This window comes from Coffea arabica, chromosome 2c, assembly GCF_036785885.1.
Source record: "Coffea arabica cultivar ET-39 chromosome 2c, Coffea Arabica ET-39 HiFi, whole genome shotgun sequence".
Lineage (NCBI taxonomy): Eukaryota > Viridiplantae > Streptophyta > Magnoliopsida > Gentianales > Rubiaceae > Coffea > Coffea arabica.
Genome location: NC_092312.1, coordinates 6,665,072 through 6,688,583, shown reverse-complemented (window position 1 = coordinate 6,688,583; position 23,512 = coordinate 6,665,072). Strand labels below are relative to the sequence as shown.

At 35.6% G+C, this 23,512-nt stretch overlaps 3 protein-coding genes across 4 annotated transcripts; 2 read left to right on the top strand and 1 right to left on the bottom strand.

Moving 5' to 3' along the window:
- Positions 1 to 4,295: 4,295 nt before the first annotated feature.
- LOC113725483 (heat shock cognate 70 kDa protein 2-like) lies at positions 4,296 to 7,386 on the top strand. Its single transcript, XM_027248665.2, has 2 exons — positions 4,296 to 4,768; positions 5,547 to 7,386. Exons 1-2 carry the CDS (start codon positions 4,555 to 4,557, stop codon positions 7,280 to 7,282), a joined length of 1,950 nt encoding a protein of 649 aa, XP_027104466.1. The 5' UTR covers positions 4,296 to 4,554; the 3' UTR covers positions 7,283 to 7,386.
- A 6,261-nt stretch (positions 7,387 to 13,647) lies between these two features.
- Positions 13,648 to 16,079, bottom strand: LOC113725485 (uncharacterized). Of its 2 annotated transcripts, none has more exons than XM_072073952.1 (2): positions 15,866 to 16,079; positions 13,648 to 15,029 (listed from the first exon to the last, which is right to left on the bottom strand). In XM_072073952.1, exons 1-2 carry the CDS (start codon positions 15,890 to 15,892, stop codon positions 13,956 to 13,958), a joined length of 1,101 nt encoding a protein of 366 aa, XP_071930053.1. In that variant the 5' UTR covers positions 15,893 to 16,079; the 3' UTR covers positions 13,648 to 13,955. The 2 variants fall into 2 exon arrangements, with proteins under 2 accessions (XP_071930053.1, XP_071930052.1); XM_072073951.1 differs by having other exon boundaries at positions 13,648 to 15,670; positions 15,866 to 16,076.
- Positions 16,080 to 22,025: 5,946 nt separating this feature from the next.
- LOC113723781 (putative RING-H2 finger protein ATL36) lies at positions 22,026 to 22,535 on the top strand. Its single transcript, XM_027246754.1, has one exon. The coding sequence runs from the start codon at positions 22,026 to 22,028 to the stop codon at positions 22,533 to 22,535; it is 510 nt and encodes a 169-aa protein (XP_027102555.1).
- The last annotated feature ends 977 nt before the right edge of the window (positions 22,536 to 23,512 follow it).

Below are 23,512 nucleotides of genomic sequence, written 5' to 3'. Positions count from 1 at the left end.
CCTCTTAACAATGTACTGGTTTGCAGACCACTGAAATCTCCCCTACATCCCTCATTGAATGCTTATCTACTAACTTCTAAGGTCTAACATAGCAAAATGGAAAAACTTAAGAAAAACAAAAACGGAAAAAAATACTCAAACGATTGGTGCTTTTTTTTTTTGGTTAATTACATTTACCTCCCCTGAGGTTTGACCATATTACTAATCAATCCCTGTAATTTGTCCAAATAACGGTCTCACCTTTTGAATGATCAAACATTTAACAAAAAATCCCTTAATACAGAAAATGCCCTTATTGAGGCCATGTTGCATTAAAAAAAGAACATATTTTTATTTTATTAACCCTGAAGCAATCCAAAAAAATAGAAAAAATGTTTGCTTATTATTTTATAAAAACCATGGGCTTGTTTGGAAGTGAAGTTTTTGGCCAAGTTTTTTAGCTACTAGTTTTTTAACAACTTTTGCTACAGGAACCCCAAAAAACTTATCAAAGTTTTTTACTTACACACTTCAAAATAATACACAAAAAACTTTTCCTTCAACTTTTCTTCTTTTTCCTCCCCCACCCAACCGGCCACCACCTCCACCACCACTTCCCGCGCCGGTAACTATTCAGGCCAACTTTTGCCGGCCTTCCTCTTTTTTTTTTTTTTCCTCTCCCTCCCCTCCCCCTTTGACCGATATGTTGGTTTCCAAAATCTCTTTTTTCTTTTTTTTTCTTTCTCCCTCCCCCCTCCCCTCTTTCCCTCTGCCTTTCCCCGCCATCTTCCCCGTCCCGCAACTTGGGGAGAAGGAAAATTGCAAAAAAAATATAAATAAATAAAAAATACACTCGGCTGTTGCTGCTTATTCTGCTGGCAAGATAAGGAGAGGAGAGGGAGATAGAACATTGGAAAAAAAAATCATTTCTGTTGCTGCAAAACTCATGTGCAAAACTCAGGTGGCGGCAGAGACAGAGGGAGAGGGAGGGGTGGCGGGGAAGCTTTTGCAGGGGTGACGGACAAAAAGGGTGGTGGGAAAGGGAGGGGTGGCAGGGGAGCTTTTGCAGGGGTAGGGGAGGGGTGACGGGGCAGAGGGGGAATGGGCAAAGGGGGTGGCGGGAGATGGCATTGGTGGAGTTGCTGCTGGGGGTGGCGGAGGTAGTGGGGAAGGGGGAGGGGGAAGGAAGAAGAAGAAGAAAAAGAAGAGAGGAAAGAAAAGAAAAAGGAAAGAAAGAAAAAGAAAAAGAAAGAGAAAGAGAAAGAGAAAGAAAAAAAGAAAGAAAAAAAAAGGAAAAAAAAAAGTTTTTCACCCTACAAAAACTTCTACAAAACTTTTCACCTTACAAAAACTTCTACAAAATTTTTTCAAAAACTTCTACAGTGCACTACAGTAAAGTTTTAGACAAACTCCAAAAAAACTCAGGTTCCAAACAGGCCCCATATTTTTGCTTCCATAAATATTTTTGAATCAATAATTATTTTAAATCTTAAAAATGAATGTTAAAAATTAGATAAATTGAAAAAAAAAATAAAAAAGAAGAAATTATTTTAATTCCTGAAGTATGGTTCAAATTGAGGAAAACATGTCTTGTGCTCTCTGCAACATGTCTTGAACCACAAATTCGAACCATACTTGAGGATTTAAAATAATTGCTTCTTTTTTATTTTTCTTTCAATTTATCTAATTTTTAAGATTTAAAATAATTATTGATTCAAAACTATTTATGGAGGCAATGATATGATTTTTATAAAATAATAAGTAAAAATTTTTTCCTATTTTTTAAGATTACTTGAAGGTTAATAAATAAAAATATGTTCTTTTTTTAATGCAATATGGCCTCAAAAAGGGCATTTTCAGCATTAAGGGAGTTTTTGTTAAATGTTTGATCATTCAAAGGGCGAGACCGTTATTTGGACAAATTATAGGGATTGATTGGTAATATGGTCAAACCTTAGGGGAGATAAATGTAATTAATCCTTTTTTTTTTTGTTTTGCCGTTGAAAGGAGATACATATCCATTGATGCTTTATTTGCTTTTCGCTTTTGGAGGGTGACTATAAATTGTGCTTTCAAGTTTCAAATACCAATTGATCTAAGTTGAGCCGGCGGCGGCCCATGTTGGCCAGTTCGACCTCATGATCTGAGCTTAAGTTTTTTATGCAGTTTACTCTGGCCCGATATGGGCTTTTCTTGGCACCTTCGATTGGCGGATTATGATAGGCCTGGCCCATTCGAAGTATGTTGCAAATAGAAACCAAAGAAAACAAGAAAAGTAAATAAAATTTAGCGCTTTTTTTTGGGATCTGCTACTCTTTGAAGTTTGAAGTAACTTGCACTTGTACGATACTTTTCTTTTTAATCTCCATGGCGAACTTTGGGTTTAGTTCGGGAGTTTGGGAGAGAAGAGAAAAGAAAAGAAAGGATGAGATATGAAAGGAAAATAAAAGAAAATAAGAAAAGTTTTGATTTTCTTCTCAAGTTGATTAGGAATTTAGGAAAGAAATGAAATGATTATGAACATATTAGTTATTATGATTTTTATGGATAAAGTTGACATTATGAAAAAGTTTATACAAGTTGTCATTTTCCTTCCATTTCTTCCCATTATTGAGAAGAAAGTTTTTAAATTAATCTTTACCTCTTTTTTTTTTTTTCCATTTTCTCTTCTTTTCTTCCCATATAAAACTCCCAAATAAGGGGACACTTTAAATTTCTCTTCTCTTGTTTTTTTTTTTTCTCTAGATCTCAACTCACAAACTAAGCCTTAGAGAGTTTCTCATTCAATTCAAGTATATATTTTGTAAACAATTAGGAACGATTTTACATGGAGCTGTAAATTAATCAAGTTAATATAAGCTTTTAACTTTGAGTTTTTCTCATTGAGTTATCGAGTCGAACTAAAACTCGATTCCATTATTTAACGAGCAAAAAAATATGCTCGAGTTTGACTTGTTAAAATTATTTCGAATTCAAAATTAAGTTTGAGCTCAGGTTGGGAAAAAACTCAGTTTTACAATAATATTTTATACAATTTTGTAACTTAAAAAATTTAACCAGTTTAATTAGTTTATTGAATGAGAAAATTTTCACCAAATATAAGAAAATTTCCAATTTTCTTAACGAAATAAAATTGTAAGCAATCAATACAAGTTAAATCTGCATAATTACTAAGAAAAATAGGAATACTAGTTCAAATAAATGCACAAAAGAACTTAAACTAGTTTAAACGAATTATGCATTGGTTGAGTTGAGATCGACTGATTTAGAAAACATGTCTAATTTGATGTTGGATCTCAATTCATTTACTCAAACGAATTAGTTGGACTCAATCGTACTACAGTCTCATTCTAAACTTTCTCTCTCCCTCTCTCTACCCTCAATATTCTCTCTACTCTTATTCCTCAATAGGAGGGAGATCTTGGCTTTAAACCAAGGTCTCACTTCCTCTTAGTTCGTTATTCCTTCATATTCCTTTGTTCTTATTTTTATTTAATAAAATCTTTCCTAAGGTATTATAGTGAGAGTTTTTTTTTTCTCTCTTAGGCTATTGCAATGAGAGTTTTCTTCTATCATAGGCTATCCTGGTGAGAGTTTTGCTTAGTTTTAACTTTTTTGTTATTTATTTTCTCAAATTTAAGAATTTCTTCATATTCATATATTGATTTAAAATTTATTTGATCTTCTCATCAGATGTCAACATTATTTTTGAATTTGAACCAGTTGGATAGCAGATTTGAGAGAATGAACATGCACAAATATTTATGGTGCAGTTTGTTTAATTAGTCAGATTTGATGATTGGTGATTCACAGTGTAATTTTTTATATTTTGTAATTCTATCAAATCTTATAATTTTTCAAATCAAATATATCTGTGATATATTCCATGTATACTTGACGATTTCCAGCGAAATGATTAATAATATTGACTTATATTTTATAAAAAAAAAATTCGTGAGCATCTCAATTCATTTAACAACTCTATTTAGCTAAGTCGAATTCCCCGCTCTGCCCTAATATATATGAGATGAGAAGATGAAGTCGTAATTGAGTTGGGCAAGATGTCTATTACCCCGCGTGACTATCCCTCTCTCTTAAGTCTTAAAACTAGAACTCCTAAGTCTTAAGCACTGTAGCAGTGTAAGTACATTTAACCCAACAAAAGCATGACAATGACGATTAAAGGGCGAGAAAAAGAAATAGAAAAATCTGGAACGAACAAGAAGCAACCAGGAAGCAGTAAAATTTTGTCAAACTCCGTAAAATTCCTAGAAAGCGCCTGTTCCCTTTAGCCCCAGGGGAACGGGAAGTCAAATAGAAAATATCTGAGCTAAGGTATGATTTGAGTCGTTGATGCCCTCCACTTCAAATCCAATCCAACGGCTCAAGATGTCTCCAGAATATTCTAGAAATTACCTTCCCACTACTACTGGTATTTAAGTTCCCCCACCGCTCCTTCCCTTCCCTCCCATCCCAAAACATACTGTACGCAGATTTTCAATCTATCCGATCTCGATTGCAATTTTAGTAGCCAGTTTTTGCTGCTAATTTCTGTGTTGATTGTAGAAGAGAATCATGGCTGGAAAAGGCGAAGGGCCTGCAATTGGAATTGATCTGGGCACGACATACTCGTGCGTCGGCGTCTGGCAACACGATCGTGTCGAAATTATTGCTAATGATCAAGGCAACCGGACGACGCCGTCTTATGTGGGTTTCACAGACACCGAGCGTCTCATCGGAGATGCTGCTAAGAATCAGGTCGCCATGAACCCCCTCAATACTGTCTTCGGTAAGTTTAAACGCTCGCCACTAATTGTTATCTCGATTGATAGCTAAAATTTCATTGAGTACATATGGATTGTGATGCTTTTCTTTTCGTGAAATTTCTACTACTGTGTTTTTTGGCTGAGAATTACTACGCTTTTATTTTTTGGATTTTTTTTGGCTTAAAAGTGTGAATTTTGGCGGAAAGATTATTTTAATCGGATCGGAATCCATAGGCTCTCACTTTTTTGTAGCTCGTATATATGTACCTTGTCCCCGTGTTTTTTATAATTAATTACGGAAGTATTCTATGTCCAACAAGGCTCTGTTTTCATTCATCAGTTTTCAAAAATTAGTTTTTCAAATCAAATATTCAAATACTAAAAATTTTTTTAAAAAGGACTCTTTTAGTCTAATTTTTTTAATGTTTAAAAAACATTTTAAAATATATTCTAAATATTTTTATACTCGTAAATATGTCAAAATATTTTTAAAAAATATTTCAAAATATACTCTAAAAACTTTGCTACAAAAACACCCTGAAAAACAACTAATTCAAACACTTACGTTTTCTGTTTTTTCCCTAATTTTGGTTCTTTCGTTTTGTGTGTTTTTTTTAATTAATGTGGGACAAGTTATGAATGAAGATTGTTGAATTGCTCCCGATTCTAGGTTGTTCATATATCGGGTTATTTGATCTTGAAATATTCCTGTCTGTCGTTAAAGTCGAAAATTTAAATTTAGTATCCTGTTGTTATTTGATTGTTGGTGTACTTACGAATTGGGTAAAATTTGAAAATCAGATGCGAAGAGATTGATTGGGAGAAGGTTCAGCGATTCATCTGTTCAGAGTGACATGAAATTATGGCCATTCAAGGTCATTGCTGGTGCTGGCGATAAGCCCATGATTGTAGTCAATTACAAGGGTGAGGAGAAGCAATTTGCAGCTGAGGAGATCTCCTCCATGGTCCTCAACAAGATGAAGGAGATTGCCGAGGCTTATCTTGGGACGTCAATCAAGAATGCGGTTGTTACAGTTCCTGCTTACTTCAATGATTCTCAGAGGCAGGCAACTAAGGATGCTGGTGTTATTTCAGGATTAAATGTGATGCGAATCATCAATGAACCTACGGCTGCTGCTATTGCCTACGGTCTTGACAAGAAGGCAAGCAGTTCCGGTGAGAAGAACGTGCTCATCTTTGATCTTGGTGGTGGTACTTTTGATGTTTCTCTGCTTACTATTGAAGAGGGCATTTTCGAGGTTAAGGCTACTGCTGGTGATACTCACCTTGGTGGTGAGGATTTTGACAATAGAATGGTTAATCATTTTGTTCAGGAGTTCAAGAGGAAGAACAAGAAGGATATCAGTGGGAATCCAAGAGCTCTTAGGAGATTGAGGACAGCTTGTGAGAGAGCAAAGAGGACTCTTTCATCTACTGCTCAGACTACAATTGAAATTGATTCTTTATACGAGGGTATTGATTTCTACTCAACTATTACTCGTGCCCGATTTGAAGAGCTTAACATGGATTTGTTCAGAAAATGTATGGAGCCAGTTGAAAAGTGTCTAAGAGATGCAAAGATGGACAAGAGCTCAGTCCATGATGTTGTGCTTGTTGGTGGCTCAACTAGGATTCCCAAAGTTCAGCAACTGTTGCAGGACTTTTTCAATGGAAAGGAGCTCTGCAAGAGCATTAACCCTGATGAAGCTGTTGCCTATGGTGCTGCAGTGCAAGCGGCTATTTTGAGTGGTGAGGGCAATGAGAAGGTGCAAGACCTTCTGCTCTTGGACGTTATACCTCTGTCCCAAGGTTTGGAGACTGCTGGAGGCGTCATGACTGTTTTGATTCCAAGAAACACTACAATTCCGACTAAGAAGGAACAAGTATTCTCTACATACTCGGACAACCAACCTGGTGTTTTGATCCAAGTCTACGAGGGTGAGAGAACCAGAACAAGAGACAACAATTTGCTTGGCAAATTTGAGCTTTCAGGCATTCCTCCAGCTCCTAGAGGAGTTCCTCAAATCAATGTCTGCTTTGACATTGATGCCAATGGAATCTTGAATGTCTCTGCAGAGGACAAGACAACTGGTCAGAAGAACAAGATTACAATCACCAACGACAAGGGAAGATTGTCCAAGGAAGAAATTGAGAAAATGGTGCAAGAAGCTGAGAAATACAAAGCTGAAGATGAGGAGCATAAAAAGAAGGTTGAGGCTAAGAACGCTTTAGAGAACTATGCTTATAACATGAGGAACACCATTAAGGATGAGAAGATCAGTTCCAAGCTTCCTGCTGCTGACAAGAAGAAAATTGAGGATGCAATTGAGGGTGCTATTCAATGGTTGGATGGGAACCAGCTTGCGGAGGCTGATGAATTTGAGGATAAAATGAAGGAGCTGGAAAGCATCTGCAACCCGATCATTGCAAAAATGTACCAGGGCGCTGGTGGCCCTGATGAGTCTGGTGGGATGGATGAGGATGCCCCACCAGCTGGTGGGAGTGGTGCAGGCCCGAAGATCGAAGAAGTTGATTAAATTGTAGAAATGCTAGACTAGTATAATAGCTTATGTATGTTATAGCCCATGCCGGGGAACAATTACACTTTTTTTTTTAATACTACTAAAGTGGGGATTTTATATTTTGTGGTTCGCCAACCGGGCGCATTACTGCTGTTCCCTGGTGTAGGTGCTTCTTTCAACTCTTAAGTTGCTATGGGAAGTTTCTCTCCGTCCTGCTTTTTGTGCTGGGTTTTTATCTATTACGAGCGGGTTATTATCATTTTATCATTTTAATGTTTGGTGTTATTATTAATTTTTTTAACGTTATTTTTTAGTTATTTTTCTTTCAAGACTAACAGTTAAATTTAACGAAATTTGTTAATTAAAATAAAAAAATGAGTTTAGTCCTTAAAGTTATTATCAATGTATTCTCATAAAATATAATTTTATTATCAATTTATTGTATATAATTATTTTTTGGGTAATTTATTTCATTATTAAATTAATTGAGTAAGTTAAAAAATTTTAGATAAAAGTATTCTTCTCTTTGTATAATAAAAAATTTAGAATGACTCTTTTTTTTTAATATTAAAAAAAATCAAAGTATTAATTTCTTTCTTCTTGATAATTTTATTAACATTAAAAAAATAGAAAAATCGGAAGAGGAGGGGAGAGAGAGAGAGTTCAATTTTTTTTAAAAAAAATACAAATAAGAAAGAATTAAATATTTTATTATTTTAAAATTATTTTACTTTACTATTTATCACTAGATTTCAATTTTAATCCCAACAATCTTAAATTAATATGATAATATTAGATTTTTTTTATTTTTTTTCTTTGCAAAATCTAATTTTGCTGTCTCCTTCTTTCTTATCTTTTTTTCTTTTCTTAGTATTAATAAATGTGAAAAAATTTGAGAAAATCATTTTATTTTTATATTTTTGGATCTTTTAAAGTGAAAAAAAAAGAATAATCATACCAATTTTTTTTATTTTTAATTATATATAAGGGTAAATATATTTAAAATTTTTTTACTATACTAATTAGATTAACGGCGAAATAAATTGTTTAGAAAATAATGTTAGAAATTAAAGCGATTATATTGCTATAATTTAAAGAAATAAAGTAATAATAACAACATAACAATTCTATAGAATAAAAGGGTATTTTTGTCCAAAATTTATTAACATGTTGAGTTGAATTGCTTATGGGAGTGAAGTGACTAAATAATAACGTTAGGAGGTAAATTGATAGTACTGATATACTTGAAAGGAGTAAAGTGATAATAACCCATTACAAATTTAGCTGCAAAAATGCTTTTTACTGCTTGGTTCAGCAATTATCATCTCTAACAGTGGAAATATAATTTACAAGTGATGCCTTGTTCAAGACAACATGATGTTTGAAACCTAAACGCTACCAAAATGTGCTAATGCGTATGCGTGAAACCTTAATGTGCATTTTAGGACGTAATTATCACATATCCTTATATTATATAAGAACGAGTTTAGAACAAAAACGGTTTTTAGATTTCAACCGCAAGTGTGGGGTTATTTTGGGAATGTTAGAGTGTTTGAAGTGTAATTAGAGCATTGAGTACAAGTTATTACAACTTTAATTTTACTATAATTACTTATATAACCTTTCAGACATTTAAGGTTAGGGGCAGGTTTGATATGTTACAATGTTTGGTGCCAAGTTGAGTATCAAATACAATTGAATTAAGATTATGTCTTGATAGAATTACATAAAAGCCCTTTTAATCATTTATTATACTAACATCCAAGCCTTCCAATTTCCTGCAAACCTTTCTCATCTGTTAAGGAATTAATTGGATGTTTACATAATTGGATTTTAATTATAATTAATTAACTTAATTATTATTTGAACAATCATTATCATATTTATGCCCCAACCGATACACTTTCTTCTTTTTCGGTTTCACCTCTTTGATTTTATTATGGCTATTAAATATTTGGTGGAAGTATTAGTTTTTCCTTTAAATTGAGGTGAGTTCTTTGGATTTGTCTTTTTCGAATGTAATTTTTTTTTGCTGATGAGTGGTTTATTCAAAAACTCCATATAATTTACTTTTTGATACTTCTAATTCCAAAAACTGACTAATTGTATTATTTTCCTTAGTAGATCCTAGAGATTCTATCTCTGATTTGAAATAATGTTGTCACTTTCTAAAATAATTAGAAAAGCAATTTTATCATCTTCTCCTCTTCGGTTAAGGTATTATCTCTTTATTTAAGTCAAATAACCTTATTTCTCATGAATTTTCTCCTATTATTCTTGATTCCAGGGATGTGTTGACTACATTACAGCAGTTATGTTTTTACCATAACTACCGCAAACCAAACAAATGTGCAGACATGCTAGGGAATTGGGGAAGAAGCATTAATGAAGACTCCACTTTTTTTTAATCCTATCCTGATTTTGTCCTTCCCTTACTTTTGCAAGACTTAAAAGGGTGTCATCAACACATGGATGACTTTACTTTAACTATTACTCTATAGGCTTTGACTTTGTTTTAATGCATATTTATTTTACAAAAAAAAAAAAAAAGACTTACTCATATGTCGTGATTCACCACCTACACATACTGTCACATACTATATACCGTCACATCACTCAAACTAAATCATGTAGAAGCATGATATATTTTGACAGTTCTCGAAAGAAAGGAGTTTGAATTTTCAGAATTCCCGATGTCTTGTTGCTACCAAGTAGCTAGGAATCCAAATTCCTAAGTGAAAAAAAAAAAGAAAAAAGAAAAGGGTATGATCCGACAATTATCATGAAGAAGCCCCAACCTTGGCAGCTTCTTCTAAGGTCTCAAATTGCTTGAAAACGCTAATCAGTATTGTTGAAACTAAGGTATGAAAAATCGATGAAAGCAATTGAAACTTGAGGGTTTGAGCCAATAGGCATATGAGTATGGGTGTTGCAATAAGCATAGCAATAAGGGATAGAGTTGAGACCTGGTGATTCTGCTAATAGTTTAATGCTTGACAAATTTTTTGATGGTTGGACAGAATTATTATGGCATTGTATATTATGGATATAGTATGGTTTAAGTAGTTATTTTTTCATGTAATATGATTTGGAATTCAACTTGTGTTTATTTTAATTGAGAATTTTATGACTGTAAAATTTATTAACTTAGAATTTTGTATTTCATTGAAACTAAAAAAGAAAATTAATCATGCTACATGGTACTAAAATGTCATTTGCACTTTATTTGCTTTCCCTGTTATGATCTTATTCTTGTATTCTACTGTTTATATAGTTTCAAATACAAAAAATTTACTTTTTATGCTATCTAAAAGAATTTGCAGTGGAACTTGATGAGTTTAAATGCTTTAACTATAGCACCATTTTGATTGCATTGTATGAATTCATTTACTCATAATTGTATATTGTACAATGATAAATAATGTTTCTTGATTTGATTGAAGCAACTATTATCCATAATTCAAACGAGTCAATTAAGTAGAGTTGATATATTGGATACTTATACAAGTAACTATTGGAAAATATCATTAAGCAGTTTCTACCTATAATTTGCAATTCGAATTCATATGACGAATTTCTTCTGATTTTAGTTACCATTTTCTACGATTTCAAATTTAGAAAATTTTATTTGCACCAATTTTTTATAATCAACATAGTTTCAATTCAGATCTTTAACAATTATGCAGATTTGAACTTATTTATGAGATTATAAAGAAATGCTCCTAGCAAAAAACATCAAATCTGAAATGTTTCTACAAAACTTTGAAAAAGACCACTTTTATTTCTTACCTATCTATCAGTTTTGGGCATTATTATCTCTGTAAGAAACATGTGATTAAGTCGTATTATGCCCACCAAATTATATAAATAGTTAGTCTAAAATAAAATTATTTTAGATTAGATTGGGCACAAAGTGATTGATGGATAAACTTGACTTGATAATTCAGGTTGAACTTAAGTCGTGGAAGAAATCAGTAGCATTGCTTAAGGGATCTTTCACGAATATATATAGATTCGAGAGATGAGGGGTCCAATTAATACTTTAAAATATTTTATCATCTTGGATAAGTTTTAAAAGAGACTTTTGGATAATTTTCAATTGCACTTTAAACATTTTTACCTTTTCAAACTACCTTTATCTTTGCGGTTGAAATTTAAATATAACCTTTGATCACAACGAATTTTTACATAGTATAACGATAAGGATGTTTCATTGTATATTATTTTATTGACTCACTATGTAACTTATGTTTTTTCTATTAAAATCCCATGATAAAATCATCATACTTCAGTTCTTATACTATAAAATTTTAAATAATAATTATTAATTATCTTGAATTATAACCACCAAATTCCGGCGCGTCGCGCTGCTATCCCTCCCTAGTAATCATTTATCATAACGAGTTGAAAATTGTGCAACCCTTAATGAATTAGAGACAAAAGAAACAGGAGGGCCTCAGCGACTCCGGTATTTGACATCAGAAAACATCTAGGACAGAACAGTTCATCAAATATAATTCAAAATCATAGAGTGCTTCTCATGTTTCGATTTCATGATCTATGTGTATCTTCGCCTCCTTGTTAGTTGTTAACGTACATGACAGTTTTCCCAAGTAGTGCCTAATCACTGACTAATTGTTTCAGGCATTGATTGTAAATATGATTATTACTACTTCTTGTAATCTTGTGTTTTGATTATCAAGATATACTATCAAAGGCATTGCACGCCTTTTGTGGGTCACGCAATACACTAGTGACAGCTGGATGGCAAAAGTCTAGTGAACTTTTGGAAAAATGTCGAATAAAGAGAGTTCAAATATTTAAGACAGCAAATCAAATAAAATGAGAGCTGCAACACGAAATTAAACTAGTTATTAATGGTCTAAGAGTCTATATGCACAATAACATTCAACAGGGCACGAGAGTCGAATATTATGCAAGCAAACTTTTTACTAGTATTTGCCATCTGCTTTGACTTTCTCTGCCTTCCTACTTTTTTTTTTTATCAGACATGATAAATTCTAAGTTACACTTACTTTTACTTCATACTAAGAGGAGGAGAGTGATCCAAAGGGGTTAAGGACGAAGTTCGAAGAAATTGAATCACCACTGGTCCAGACAGATGCCTGCGTATCTGTTGACGAAATTTTCCATAAAATCTTGAATTTTTAGAATGCAGATCGTTCTTTGACCTATGCTCGAGGGATTCTGCCTTCGTACTTATGGTCATCAAACATGATTAAAGCTTGTCCTGTACTTTCCTGGGTTTCGAGAAGGCTGAATGTCAATCTATCAAACCAGTTAAAAGAGGAAGAGTTTCAAAATTGGGGCTAACAATTTCAAAATGTGAGGAGCAGCAATATTCTGGTAAAAGCGCAAATCAATGACGATAAAGAAGATATGTATCCTCTCTCCAAAAAAAAAAACATGTATCCACTTAGCATTGACGAGGGCAAGAAGCAGCAGATCCTTCTGTGCATTGTATGTGAAACTAAACCTTAGTACTGTAACCAGGTGAACCAGGCGGGAATCTGCTTCTTGATCCAAAGTCACAAGTATGCTTCTGATTTCTTTGCGCAAAGATTGACTTTCGAGGGCACTAGAAGCATATGACATTGCCTATGAAATCGCGTATCCTCTAAAACAAACCACACGTTCAAGAAAAGTGGAATATATGAAATTATCGCCTGCTTCTCTGATGTCCCAGTAGGCTGAAAGCGAGAAAATTTGTTACCATGATTCAAGTAGAGAGATAGTTACGCGAGGACCTTACAAGATGTAGATAAAGATGTCAATACCAGTTCAAGAAGAAGTAGAATTACAAGAAGAGGGTGAAGTATGGACATGAACAAACGTATTCTTTCGCAGTAATGAACATGCCGAGGACAAGGTACAGGCAAGATAAATCTTTCGTAGTAATGAACATGCTGAGGAGGAGATCTTGTGTCCTAGCATCGAGGAAGTATAGGCAAGATGAAAGGATAAGGGATGAGAATGCATATGGCAACTCGCAGGAAAAAAAGGTGGATGAAGAGGACGATTCTGTCATGTACGAATTATGCTCCAGAAATGAACTGAATTTGAGATCCTGTTCAAGCAAATTTGTAAGGTGCAAAAGCATCTTGGTCCAAGACTGGGTTAAGGCTCCAAAGGCAGAGGCTGCTGGTTGATGCAGAAAATTTCACGGTTCAAGAGATTAAAATGATTAGACGAAAACCCAAATTCCCAGTTTCAGCTTTTCTGAAACCAAGACTATTTCCGCTCGCTAGGCACTAAACGATGATACAAGTAATGCCAATCTCGTAAAACAAAACTTAAGACTACTCAAATCACATCAGGAGGCTTTCACTGAACAGCAAGCAGTAATAACATGTTAAGAATAAAATAAGTAATATTGGATTCATAAAACTGGAAAACATATCTGAGTTATACAAATTTTCTAAGAATTAAGGAACAAAAAATCCACTAAGTCTAAAATCATCTATAGACTATTCATTGACTGACGACCACCAATACTGCTAGACAAGTCTTCTATACGAGGAAGATTCATTCTGTTAAAGAAAAGGAATAGGACGACGAAAAGAAAAAAAGTACTTTTCTTGAACAGCACAATTACTTGATAATCTCCAATTATGAGATCAGTTAGTAAATAAAATGAAACAGCAATCCTGGACCGCCATTACATTCATCAGACCAAAGCCTCTGTCAAGTCAACATATGCACGCTCACTCCAAGGAGAAGGGCGAAGACAGACACGGACCTCATGCTCTTCTGGTCCTACACGGTGCTTAGGAACAAGAATCTCAAGCATAGTTCCTGTTGGATCACCATATGCTTCTAATTTAGCATCTTCTGGTATGCGAGTTGGAAGGGGAATTTCGCGAACAAATTCTCCCTGAGGGCAGTGCTCTGGTGTTGGATCTGTTAGCTTAAATGTCCTGTCATGTCTCTTGATCATTGGTAAACACCCAATGCTGACACAAGATATCTTCACAATTCCATGCGAGAGAGTGTTTCTCCACGTAACTTTCACCCGCTGCAGATCTACAAAAGGCATGCTAACAATAATCAAAAACCCCTGGTCATCTTCATATATAGTTTTTGCAGCTGTCACAGGCCCATATGCACTCCTCATAACTCCAGTGAACTCACTCAACCAAGGAGGCTCAATCGCATGGATATCCAAGACTTTATCCTGATTCGAATTAATAGGCAAACAAAAATCATCATCATTTCCATGTGGGAAGAAGTTCTTCTTCCGCTTGTTGCAGATGGCCAGAAGTTCCAACCCTTCACCATTTGAATGGTTTGATGTCTGCGTAGATAAATTCAGGCTCGAACCACTAAGCAATCTTTTAGGATGGGAGCTTGGATTACTTTTTAATGCTGGAGGTCTCACAAGCTCAAAATCAGTGTTTGGTAAATGCCTCCATGAACCAAAATCACTGGCTTCAGGAGGAATTGAGAAGTTCAAGTCTCTTCCAGTTAGCTCCATCCACTTCTTCCGCTCCTCATCATCAAGAATCTTGAGATTGGGAGTCCGAACAACCTCGATACCATGGACACACTGGGGATTCGAGAGACCCCTGTAATGTTTCCTCTGCATTCTGTGAGATCGAACAAACCCCTTCTCCACGCTGAAAGGGAAGGGGCGCTCCCCTTGACGTGAATGCCCATTCATGTAGCTCCTGAGCTGCATCTTCCCCAGAGCATTTTCAGGTCTCTCTTTGAAGACCCACATATACATGTTCTCCATATCATGCTGAACCAAGAAAACATCCAGCTTCAAATCTGACTTGTCGTATCCATTAAGCCCATTACTTTCCCAAGTGACCTTATTCTTTGATTTCTCATTCAAGACTGGCTTAAAATAGAAACTGAAAAAGAACCAAGCACCCCAAACACTATCCAACCGCTTGGCACATTTCTTTCCAATCTTAGTTGCAATATTATTCGCCTCAACCTCATAAAGCTGTGGGCCAATACCAACATCTAACATATCACAACTATCGTTCCACACGGGAGGGGGAGGACTGGGCTCAGCTGAAAGAGGAACATTGATATCGGGCGGCTGCAAAAGATTGACCGCCCGATTCAACTCTCTCTCAGCTTCCTCGTGATTAGACGAACTAGAATCCATGGTCAGAAGGGTAGATAATCGATTGCTTTCCATCGATAAGCTAGTGAGAAGATCTTCACCCATTTTTTCTTTTGCGGGCATTTGTTTTTTAATGGGACGGACTCAATAGTCCCACCACAGCTATCACTCAATAACATGACCACTCCTTGACAAACATATTCACATAACAAATCAACAAACCCACAAAATCTCCGGCCTCATTCATCATCTTTAAAGCATAACCAACATTAAAGAATCATCTTTTACACCTGTTTCCAGACACCCTTTTGGCCATAATGACTAAATTATTTAAAAATTCATCACAAAAATATGAACTTTAAGAAATCATATCAAATAGAAAAGGAACATTTAGGCTAGTTTAAGAAATCATATCAAATAGTATAAATTGGTACATAATTTTTGCTAGTTTACAATAACGGATACAGAAGTTTTGAGATGAATAGGGAAATTAGGGTTACCTTGGAAACAGGGGTTTGAATCTGCATCTCGAGAGAGAGAGGGAAGGGAAAGGGAATGGGAAAACGGAGGGGCGTTTAAAGAGAAGGGATGGAGGTGGGAACGGAAGAGTCGAGACTCGAGAATGAGATGGACCTGCACCAGATAGGACCGCCGTTAGGATAACAAACGCCGTTAGCTAACGGTGATGATGATGAGAAGATAGAGAGATCGGTAGAGGAAGTAGGGTCAAATACGACGTCTTGACTTGACTTTGGAATATCCACGTAAAGCTACACTAACCTAACTAGTTTCCTAGTTCACTCCGCCGCTACTAGTTCGTACCTTCGTGCTATCAAAAAGAGGGGGAAAATTTTTTTTTTCTCCTTTGCTTCTTTTTCTCTTTCTTTCCTTTTCTTTTTACAAAAAAAAAAAAATTCAGAGAGAACTGGAGAGGAAATGAAAGATCTCAAGTTTGATCTTTAAAAGAGAAAAGAGTATCTAACCCGTTTCTTCATTTGATTTTTAGAGAGATTCATTTGAATTTAATTCCAAGGCACCATACATCCATGCAATTAGGGATGGCAATTTTCGACACGACCTGAAAACACAACACGAACCTAACACAAAATTAATGAGTTTGGATTGACGTTTTACAGGTTCGGATCAGAATTGGGTCGAACCTGATGAACCATAAAAGAAAATGGGTCAAATTCAAGTCAACTCGCGGGGTGACCCGATATAACCTGATAATCAGTTTACGAATTAAAAATAATTTAATAAACATAAAAATTATTTTATCTAACTAAACTAAATTATTCTTTTTTTCAAAGACATTAATCACTTAATCCTAAATGAATTTATTTAACTTGTGTGAAATTGAAATTATTATATTTGGACAAATAACGTATTATATTATTTTTTACTTTTATACTGTTTTAATTTATTTTATATTGGATTTGGGATAAAACACTTTTACGGTGTTTTAATTTATTTTAGATTTAGTTTTGGATTATTTATTTAAATTTTATTACTTGATTATGTAATTAGTATTGTGAGAAATTTGTTTTATTAGAAATTACAATGATAAATTAAAATTAAATTTCGGATCATTCGGGTCGACTCACCAACCCGAAATTTTCGGATGCGGGTCAGGTATCCTGACCCCGTTTCGGGTTGGCGGGTCAAGCTCAAGTCAACAGGTTTTCTGTTATACTCGAATCTCAACTCCACCCGCCAACTCGATTTAAACATACAATTAATATCATCGTTTGTTTATGAAATCCTGTTAAAGCAAAAAGTTTGCAGCAAGTACACCATTTCCTTAACCTTCAGTTTTGCCCGAGAGTCTTCTCATAGCATTGACCACATATCCTCTTTATGTTTTCCCATTTAACTTTATTGACCATATAAATCCTTGACTCGCTTTTTCTTTCAATTTTTTTGGCTGAAGCAGAAATTTGCTTTGAATTATCAACAGTGTACTTTGGTGATACGAAAAAAATGAATATATGATGAATTGTAATCACGGCAAGTTTTATTATAGTGATTGAACAACTTATAGATTTATCTTATTAGTTGCTCATCAACCAACTAAAGGATTTGACAACTCGATAACTAATGAGCCTAGTTGGCAATTTGATGCCAAGTCAAAATTTAATTTTAATTAATCCACTTTTTTCTCCCACTTTCTCTGCCCTTCCAACTTTTTTTTTTTGCGGGCAGTGCAATGTACATTGCTGCATTCCAACCTGCTCTCCTATTGCCGATTTCCTCTCTTCCCTGTTCTTTAGTGTTTTGATAATCGAACCGGATCGATTGGTCAAACTGCAAATTGGTCATGTCTTCGATTCAATGAATAAGTCAAAAAATCAGTTGAATCGACAAAAATCGAGAGGTTCAATCGATTTTTAATTTTTAAAATAAATACTTTAATTTTATTCAAAGTTTTAATATTAAAATAAATAAAAAATTTATTAAATCTTTGAACGAGGGTCGAAGAGATAAAATCAAGAATCAAGAGATTTTTCGGTTTCCTCTCCTATCTGAGTTTTGAAACAAATTGCTATTATTCAACTCTTTTCGCAGAGTAACCAGCCACCCATTCCTCTTCATATCTCCCCATCTATACTCCCCTTTTCCATGACACTGCAGACTCCCCCATCACAAGCATCAGAGGCTTTCTGAGGATAAAAGTCACGTTACATATTCGAATTACACTAGGTATTTGGATGCTACTCCATCGCATGTTCATTAAAGTCGATACATTTTTTTTAAAAAAAGTTGAATATTACTGCTTCAAATGAATCGAGCAATTTGGTGACCTGCTCATTTTTGTTAACGTCAACAACACCCTTCATACAAACTAATCTCATGCTATAAAGCTAAGAGTAGATTTCTCCCGGAAATAAGAAGAGAAAAGACAAATCAGCCAAAGTGCAACGGCCGCGCGTGTGAAGGGGTAGAAAGGCAGAAAAAGTGCAAGTGGCGACGGGTAAGGTAAGCGGTGCTTATCACTTATCAGGCAGAAACGGACAGCTCTATCATGTATGGTCGGCGGAGAAAACAGGAAAGGCGAAACATCCCCTTTCCGCCCCAGCTGTATAATCATGCGGGATTGCGTCTTGCGTTGCGGGTGGTCCTTTTATTTTTTTCTTCTGCACGTTAAAAAATGCCTAACTTGCAACCAAAAATAACAATAATAATGTCATGACCCCATTCGTTCCTGCTTTCTACGATCAATGTCGACTTATAAAGCTGGACTTGGCAATATGGCATAGTGCGTTTAATGACGTGCCTAACTTATGATCATTTGCTCATCACAGTATGAAACTTTGAATTGTGGACCGTCCACGAGTTTGACGAGAAAAAATGTCATGTTTGAATTGAACAAGTCCACATACAAAGTCACGGGCATTATTGCACAACGGATCGTTTTATGGAAAGGAGGATTCTTGCAAACCATGTAGGTGGATATACTAATTTGACCGTACGCACGTCACCGAATGAGATTTGGTCAAATAATTAGAGGTGTAAACGAATCGTGTTGCTTACAAATTTACAATTTTACTCGGTCTAGTTCGAATTTGAATTATGTTAGCTCAAGCGTAGACGAGTTGTGTTGCTTACAAATTTGCTCGGTCCAGTTCGAATTTGATTTATATTAGCTGAATTTGAGCAACTCGAATAATTAACGAGCTTAAATTTGAGTCTAACATATAATGATCCAAGGCTCATCGAACTTAATTGAATTTCAACGTTATGATGCATTAGCTGCATGAGCAAGGAGTAGTAGACAAGTACTAATATATTATGAGTGACAACTATAACTAATTTTTGCATAACAAATTATTAGTTGCTTAAAATCCCGATTAGCAAATAATAGTAGCATTGCCAAAGGAGGAAGTAAACCAGTTTGGAATTTCACTAAATGTCAGCAATGACGTCATATTTTGATGGGGATGGTGCAGACAAAGAAACTACTACTCCCTCCGTCCCACTTTGATAGTCCTATTTTCCTTTTTCATCTGTCCCAAATTGTAGTTCACTTTCCAATTGAAGAATGTAGTTATATTTTAATTTTTCTAAAATATCCTTATTCAATGTAAGTTGTTGTTACTATAAACCTACTCCATTTAATGAGAGTTGGTTCTTTTTTTATCACCAATTCAAGTTCCCATAAAATTGTACTCTAATTAATGTAAGGATATTTTAGAAAAATAGTTACCTAAATTAATTGTTCCAAAAAAGTTAACTACTTTTTCTTAAACTGTGTGAAAAAAAAAATCAGGACTATCAAAGTGGGACGGAGGGAGTACTAGTTTTGTTGGATGACTTGGGGAGCTCACGGAATAAACCAGGAATTAACGGCGTTTGTTGCTTTCCTTGGGTAAACCGGTTCCAAATAGTAATAACCACCTCTTAACACCAAAGTTGCAACCACCCCGGAAGACTGGATTAGAGTTCCTCAATTTGAAATTAGTACTTAGCCTCCACCCTTTGGGACGTGATATAAGCCACCCCAGATAATGTATCACAAGTCGATAACTTTTCCCGCTTACTAATATATGGAATTCTTGCTTTCAACAGCTTATGGGGTCACCTTATCTTATCACCTTATAATTTCCTAGCACCTTCTGCTACGCAGATTCTCAAGTTCCCAGGCTTCCTTCTTGTTTTATTTTAATCAAGTTTATCGGGGATCCAATTGTAAAGGTCCACCACGATATTAATTCAATTATTAGGCGTTCCAGCTCTCATTTGGGCCGTGTTTTCTCTGGTTCGGGTGCTTTCTGAAGTGACAACCGACTTGATGGACAATCCCAATGAATTAGTGCAGTCTAATCCCCCGGGGAAGAGGGGGGGGGGGGGAGGGTAGGTTTACCCATAATCAAGGGGATTACTTTCTTGAAATTCTTGTACAACTAACAAATTCAATTGTACAAGAGATTATGATCATATAATGTCGATGTGACAATATAAGATAAATTGCACGCAAGCACTAATTAATTACATGATTTAAGGCAAATTATGAAGCTGGACAATTTGTGATTGGCCCCCAATATGATAATAAGTGCACCTGTCGTTTCATGATCTCCATTGATTGATTAAGAAACAGATAAAGAATGAGGTAAGCTTAGATGGGCACTTCATCGTGTTCTTTAAGGCGCAAATTGTTTAGTTAGAAAATGAATTTCCTGATCAATCAACTCTATATGCACCAGATATAACCTGCATCTCACAACAATAATTGACCTATTATAAGTTACAACAAAATTATTAGACTGATGAACGCTTCAAAAGTGGAGATGCATGCATGCACGCACCCAGGCTGCTCAGACACTGACCTGCGACAAAGTGGTGGTGGTGGTGGTGCTAGGCGGCTGCGACAAAATTTAACGAAGCAAAACAACATTTGTATTAGGATGACAAATTAAATACTCGAGGCGAAATCTGGACTAGTTATTTCAATAACCACATCTTAGTTAGTAGTATGAATTTTGAGCTATTCCGTCTGAACTATCAAAAAGTGTAAATTTTGAACCATTTTCGTCTGATTTGTTTCAACGAATTCATTCTTCTTTAAAACATTTTTATTGTACAGCGAATAGCGCATATGCACACACACACACAAAAAAAAAAAAAAAAAAAAATCTCTCTTCATGTTTGTAAAAAGCATCTTATCAAAACAAAGAAAGCAACAAAAAGAAAAGGTCTCTTTATGCTTTTGATTCCTCAGAGTATCATAGCTAAAGTAAGTTGATGCGCTGTCTAAGTGGTAGTCGTTTAACTAACAAGACACGAGGATGTGTTGTGACGTAGTGATGCTTTAAGATAGAACGGAAAAAATAGCCAATTGGCCAAGGCTGTTGTTCCTTGTTACTAGGACGGAATTACACATTTTTCTCATCACCCCATTTTCCATTCCCTCTTCCAGTCTCCCTCCTTTTACCCTCCCCTTTTTAATCCCTTCAACAGACGGAATTAGTTGTTTGAGCCCTAAACTGTTGGTCCTGAATGGAGGCCGATTAAAGCGATCAGAACCTCATTTTAATGGGCCATGTGATACCTGTGTACCAACAGTTTAGGGCCATGTGATCAGATGATCTGGTCCAGAATTAATAAACCCATTCTGTTGGGCTAACCGAAAGTACTACCCCTTGATTGGGGCGGGAATAAAATGTTGCAATCACGTACCAATTACGTCATCACCATCTCTGGTGATGCTAGAGGTCAGGAGTTCAACCCCTGTCTCTCACAAACTTGTCACTTTACATGGCTAGTCTTCTGCCCCTACGGGATAGAGTGGGGTCTCCTCTCCCGGGCCGTAGGGAATTAATCGGGCTCCATAAAGATTGATCCGGACACCCCTGACAAAAAAAAAAAAAAAACTACCAATTATGTCATCATGTTTGGATTGTTAGTTTTTGCAAAAAAAAAATTTATTCGAAAATACATCTCCTAAAAATAGCAATCCAAACAACACTGCTCCAGCAACAGAGACGAGTACTGAAAGCAAAAGCCCAAGTCTTCCATGTCAAAATAGAACCATTATCAAACAACAATTTCATCTCGTAATATCCGACACTTTCTTCTTCTTGGGCAATATATATATATATATATCAAAGTTGCCAACCTTTTGTTGGTATTGATTTCAGAATTCTCATATATTAATTCATGTTCATGGCGGAGGATGATAGCTCAACCCTCATTCCCAAATTGATCATTTGCTTCATTGCAGCAGCTTCAGCAGCAGTAGTAGTCACCATCTATCACTGCATAACCGCAGGTCACATAAGAGCCCTACTACGCTTAGGCCCCCGCTATCGCACCACATTCGTCCTCAGGCACCACCACCACCAGCCGGAAATTCCCCAAAGCAGCATGGAGAATTCCTTAGCGGAGCTCATCCCATCCCACAAGTATCAGAAGGGCTCCGGTTTGGTCTCTGAACACGACGGAATGTGTGCGGTTTGCCTGTCAGAATTTGAAGAAGGCGAAGATTTACGTACTTTGCCCGAGTGCGTGCACTCTTTTCACGCTGAATGTATAGATATGTGGCTGTATTCTCATTCCAATTGCCCCGTGTGCCGCACCAACGCCGCCCCTTCCCCTCAAATGCTAATGCACCTGTTAGAATCTAACGTCGAAACCCCGCATGAGCGGCATAACTCTCCGATTTTGAGTGTGTAAGCTAGCTGTCCTCCGTCGCAGGCCGCATGATTGTTGAGGCATTTTTTTTCCCTTTTTGCAACGGGGTAACTGGTAAGCCTATGCCCTTAACAATATTCAAGTATATAAGTTTCGATTAACAATACATTCCTTGTTGAATTGCAGAACTTGTATATCTTTTTTTTTTTTTTTTTTTTTTTGTTGGCTGGGCAAGAACACTTGAAAAAAAAGCGTTTTTATCAACAACAAAAAAAAAAAAAAAAGGAGGAGGAGAATCCGAGATTGTGCAATGCTCAAATATGAATCCATGATCGCTCATATACATGAAATATTTACCATGTAATGGCAAGACTATTTGCATCTTGATTAATGGAGAAAATGGAAGGCTTGTACATTGAAGAAATTGAGAGTAAAATTTGTACAAGGACAGTTGGGCTTCACTTTGTTATATTGAGAGGGACATTTTTCTACTACAAACAACTGCAAACAGAATCTTCGTCAAAAGAAGAATCAATGGAGACGACGAAGATATAAAAGCTTTGGCAAACTTTCTTCGGAAATATATCCTTAAAGTTGACGTGTTGGCATGTACTATGATGTTTTTTTTGTCCTGCACGGCTGTTTTCCTCATTCTTTTTTGCTTTTTTAAAAAAAAATAAATAAACTAACCGATTTTCAACTGAAAAAATGATGGATAAAATGCCAAATTCGTCACCATTTACCACTCAAAGAGGAAAAAAAAATTGTGGCCGAACAGCCACTAAGTGTTTCTTTTATCTGTCTAGTTGCTATTTATTAATTTATTGAATTGGTGTGTTTCCCTCCTTTTTGTTAATATACGTTGGACTTATGTTTGCGCGATTGCAGCATCTTCTACGGTCGGCAAAAGTTATTAATGCTTACACGTTAAACATAAGACGAAGAGGTAAGCCATAGCATTGAAAGTCTTTTCTAAGTTTCTAATTGAAGATTTGGAGCATTTTGTTAATTGTTGGCCG

Coding starts and splice junctions, on each gene's coding strand:
- LOC113725483 (XM_027248665.2), top strand. CDS start 4,555: ATGGCTGGAAAAGGCGAAGGGCCTGCAATTGGAATTGATCTGGGCACG. Junction 4,769..5,546: donor CCCCCTCAATACTGTCTTCG/GTAAGTTTAAAC, acceptor TTTGAAAATCAG/ATGCGAAGAGATTGATTGGG.
- LOC113725485 (XM_072073951.1), bottom strand. CDS start 15,488: ATGCCCGCAAAAGAAAAAATGGGTGAAGATCTTCTCACTAGCTTATCG.
- LOC113723781 (XM_027246754.1), top strand. CDS start 22,026: ATGGCGGAGGATGATAGCTCAACCCTCATTCCCAAATTGATCATTTGC.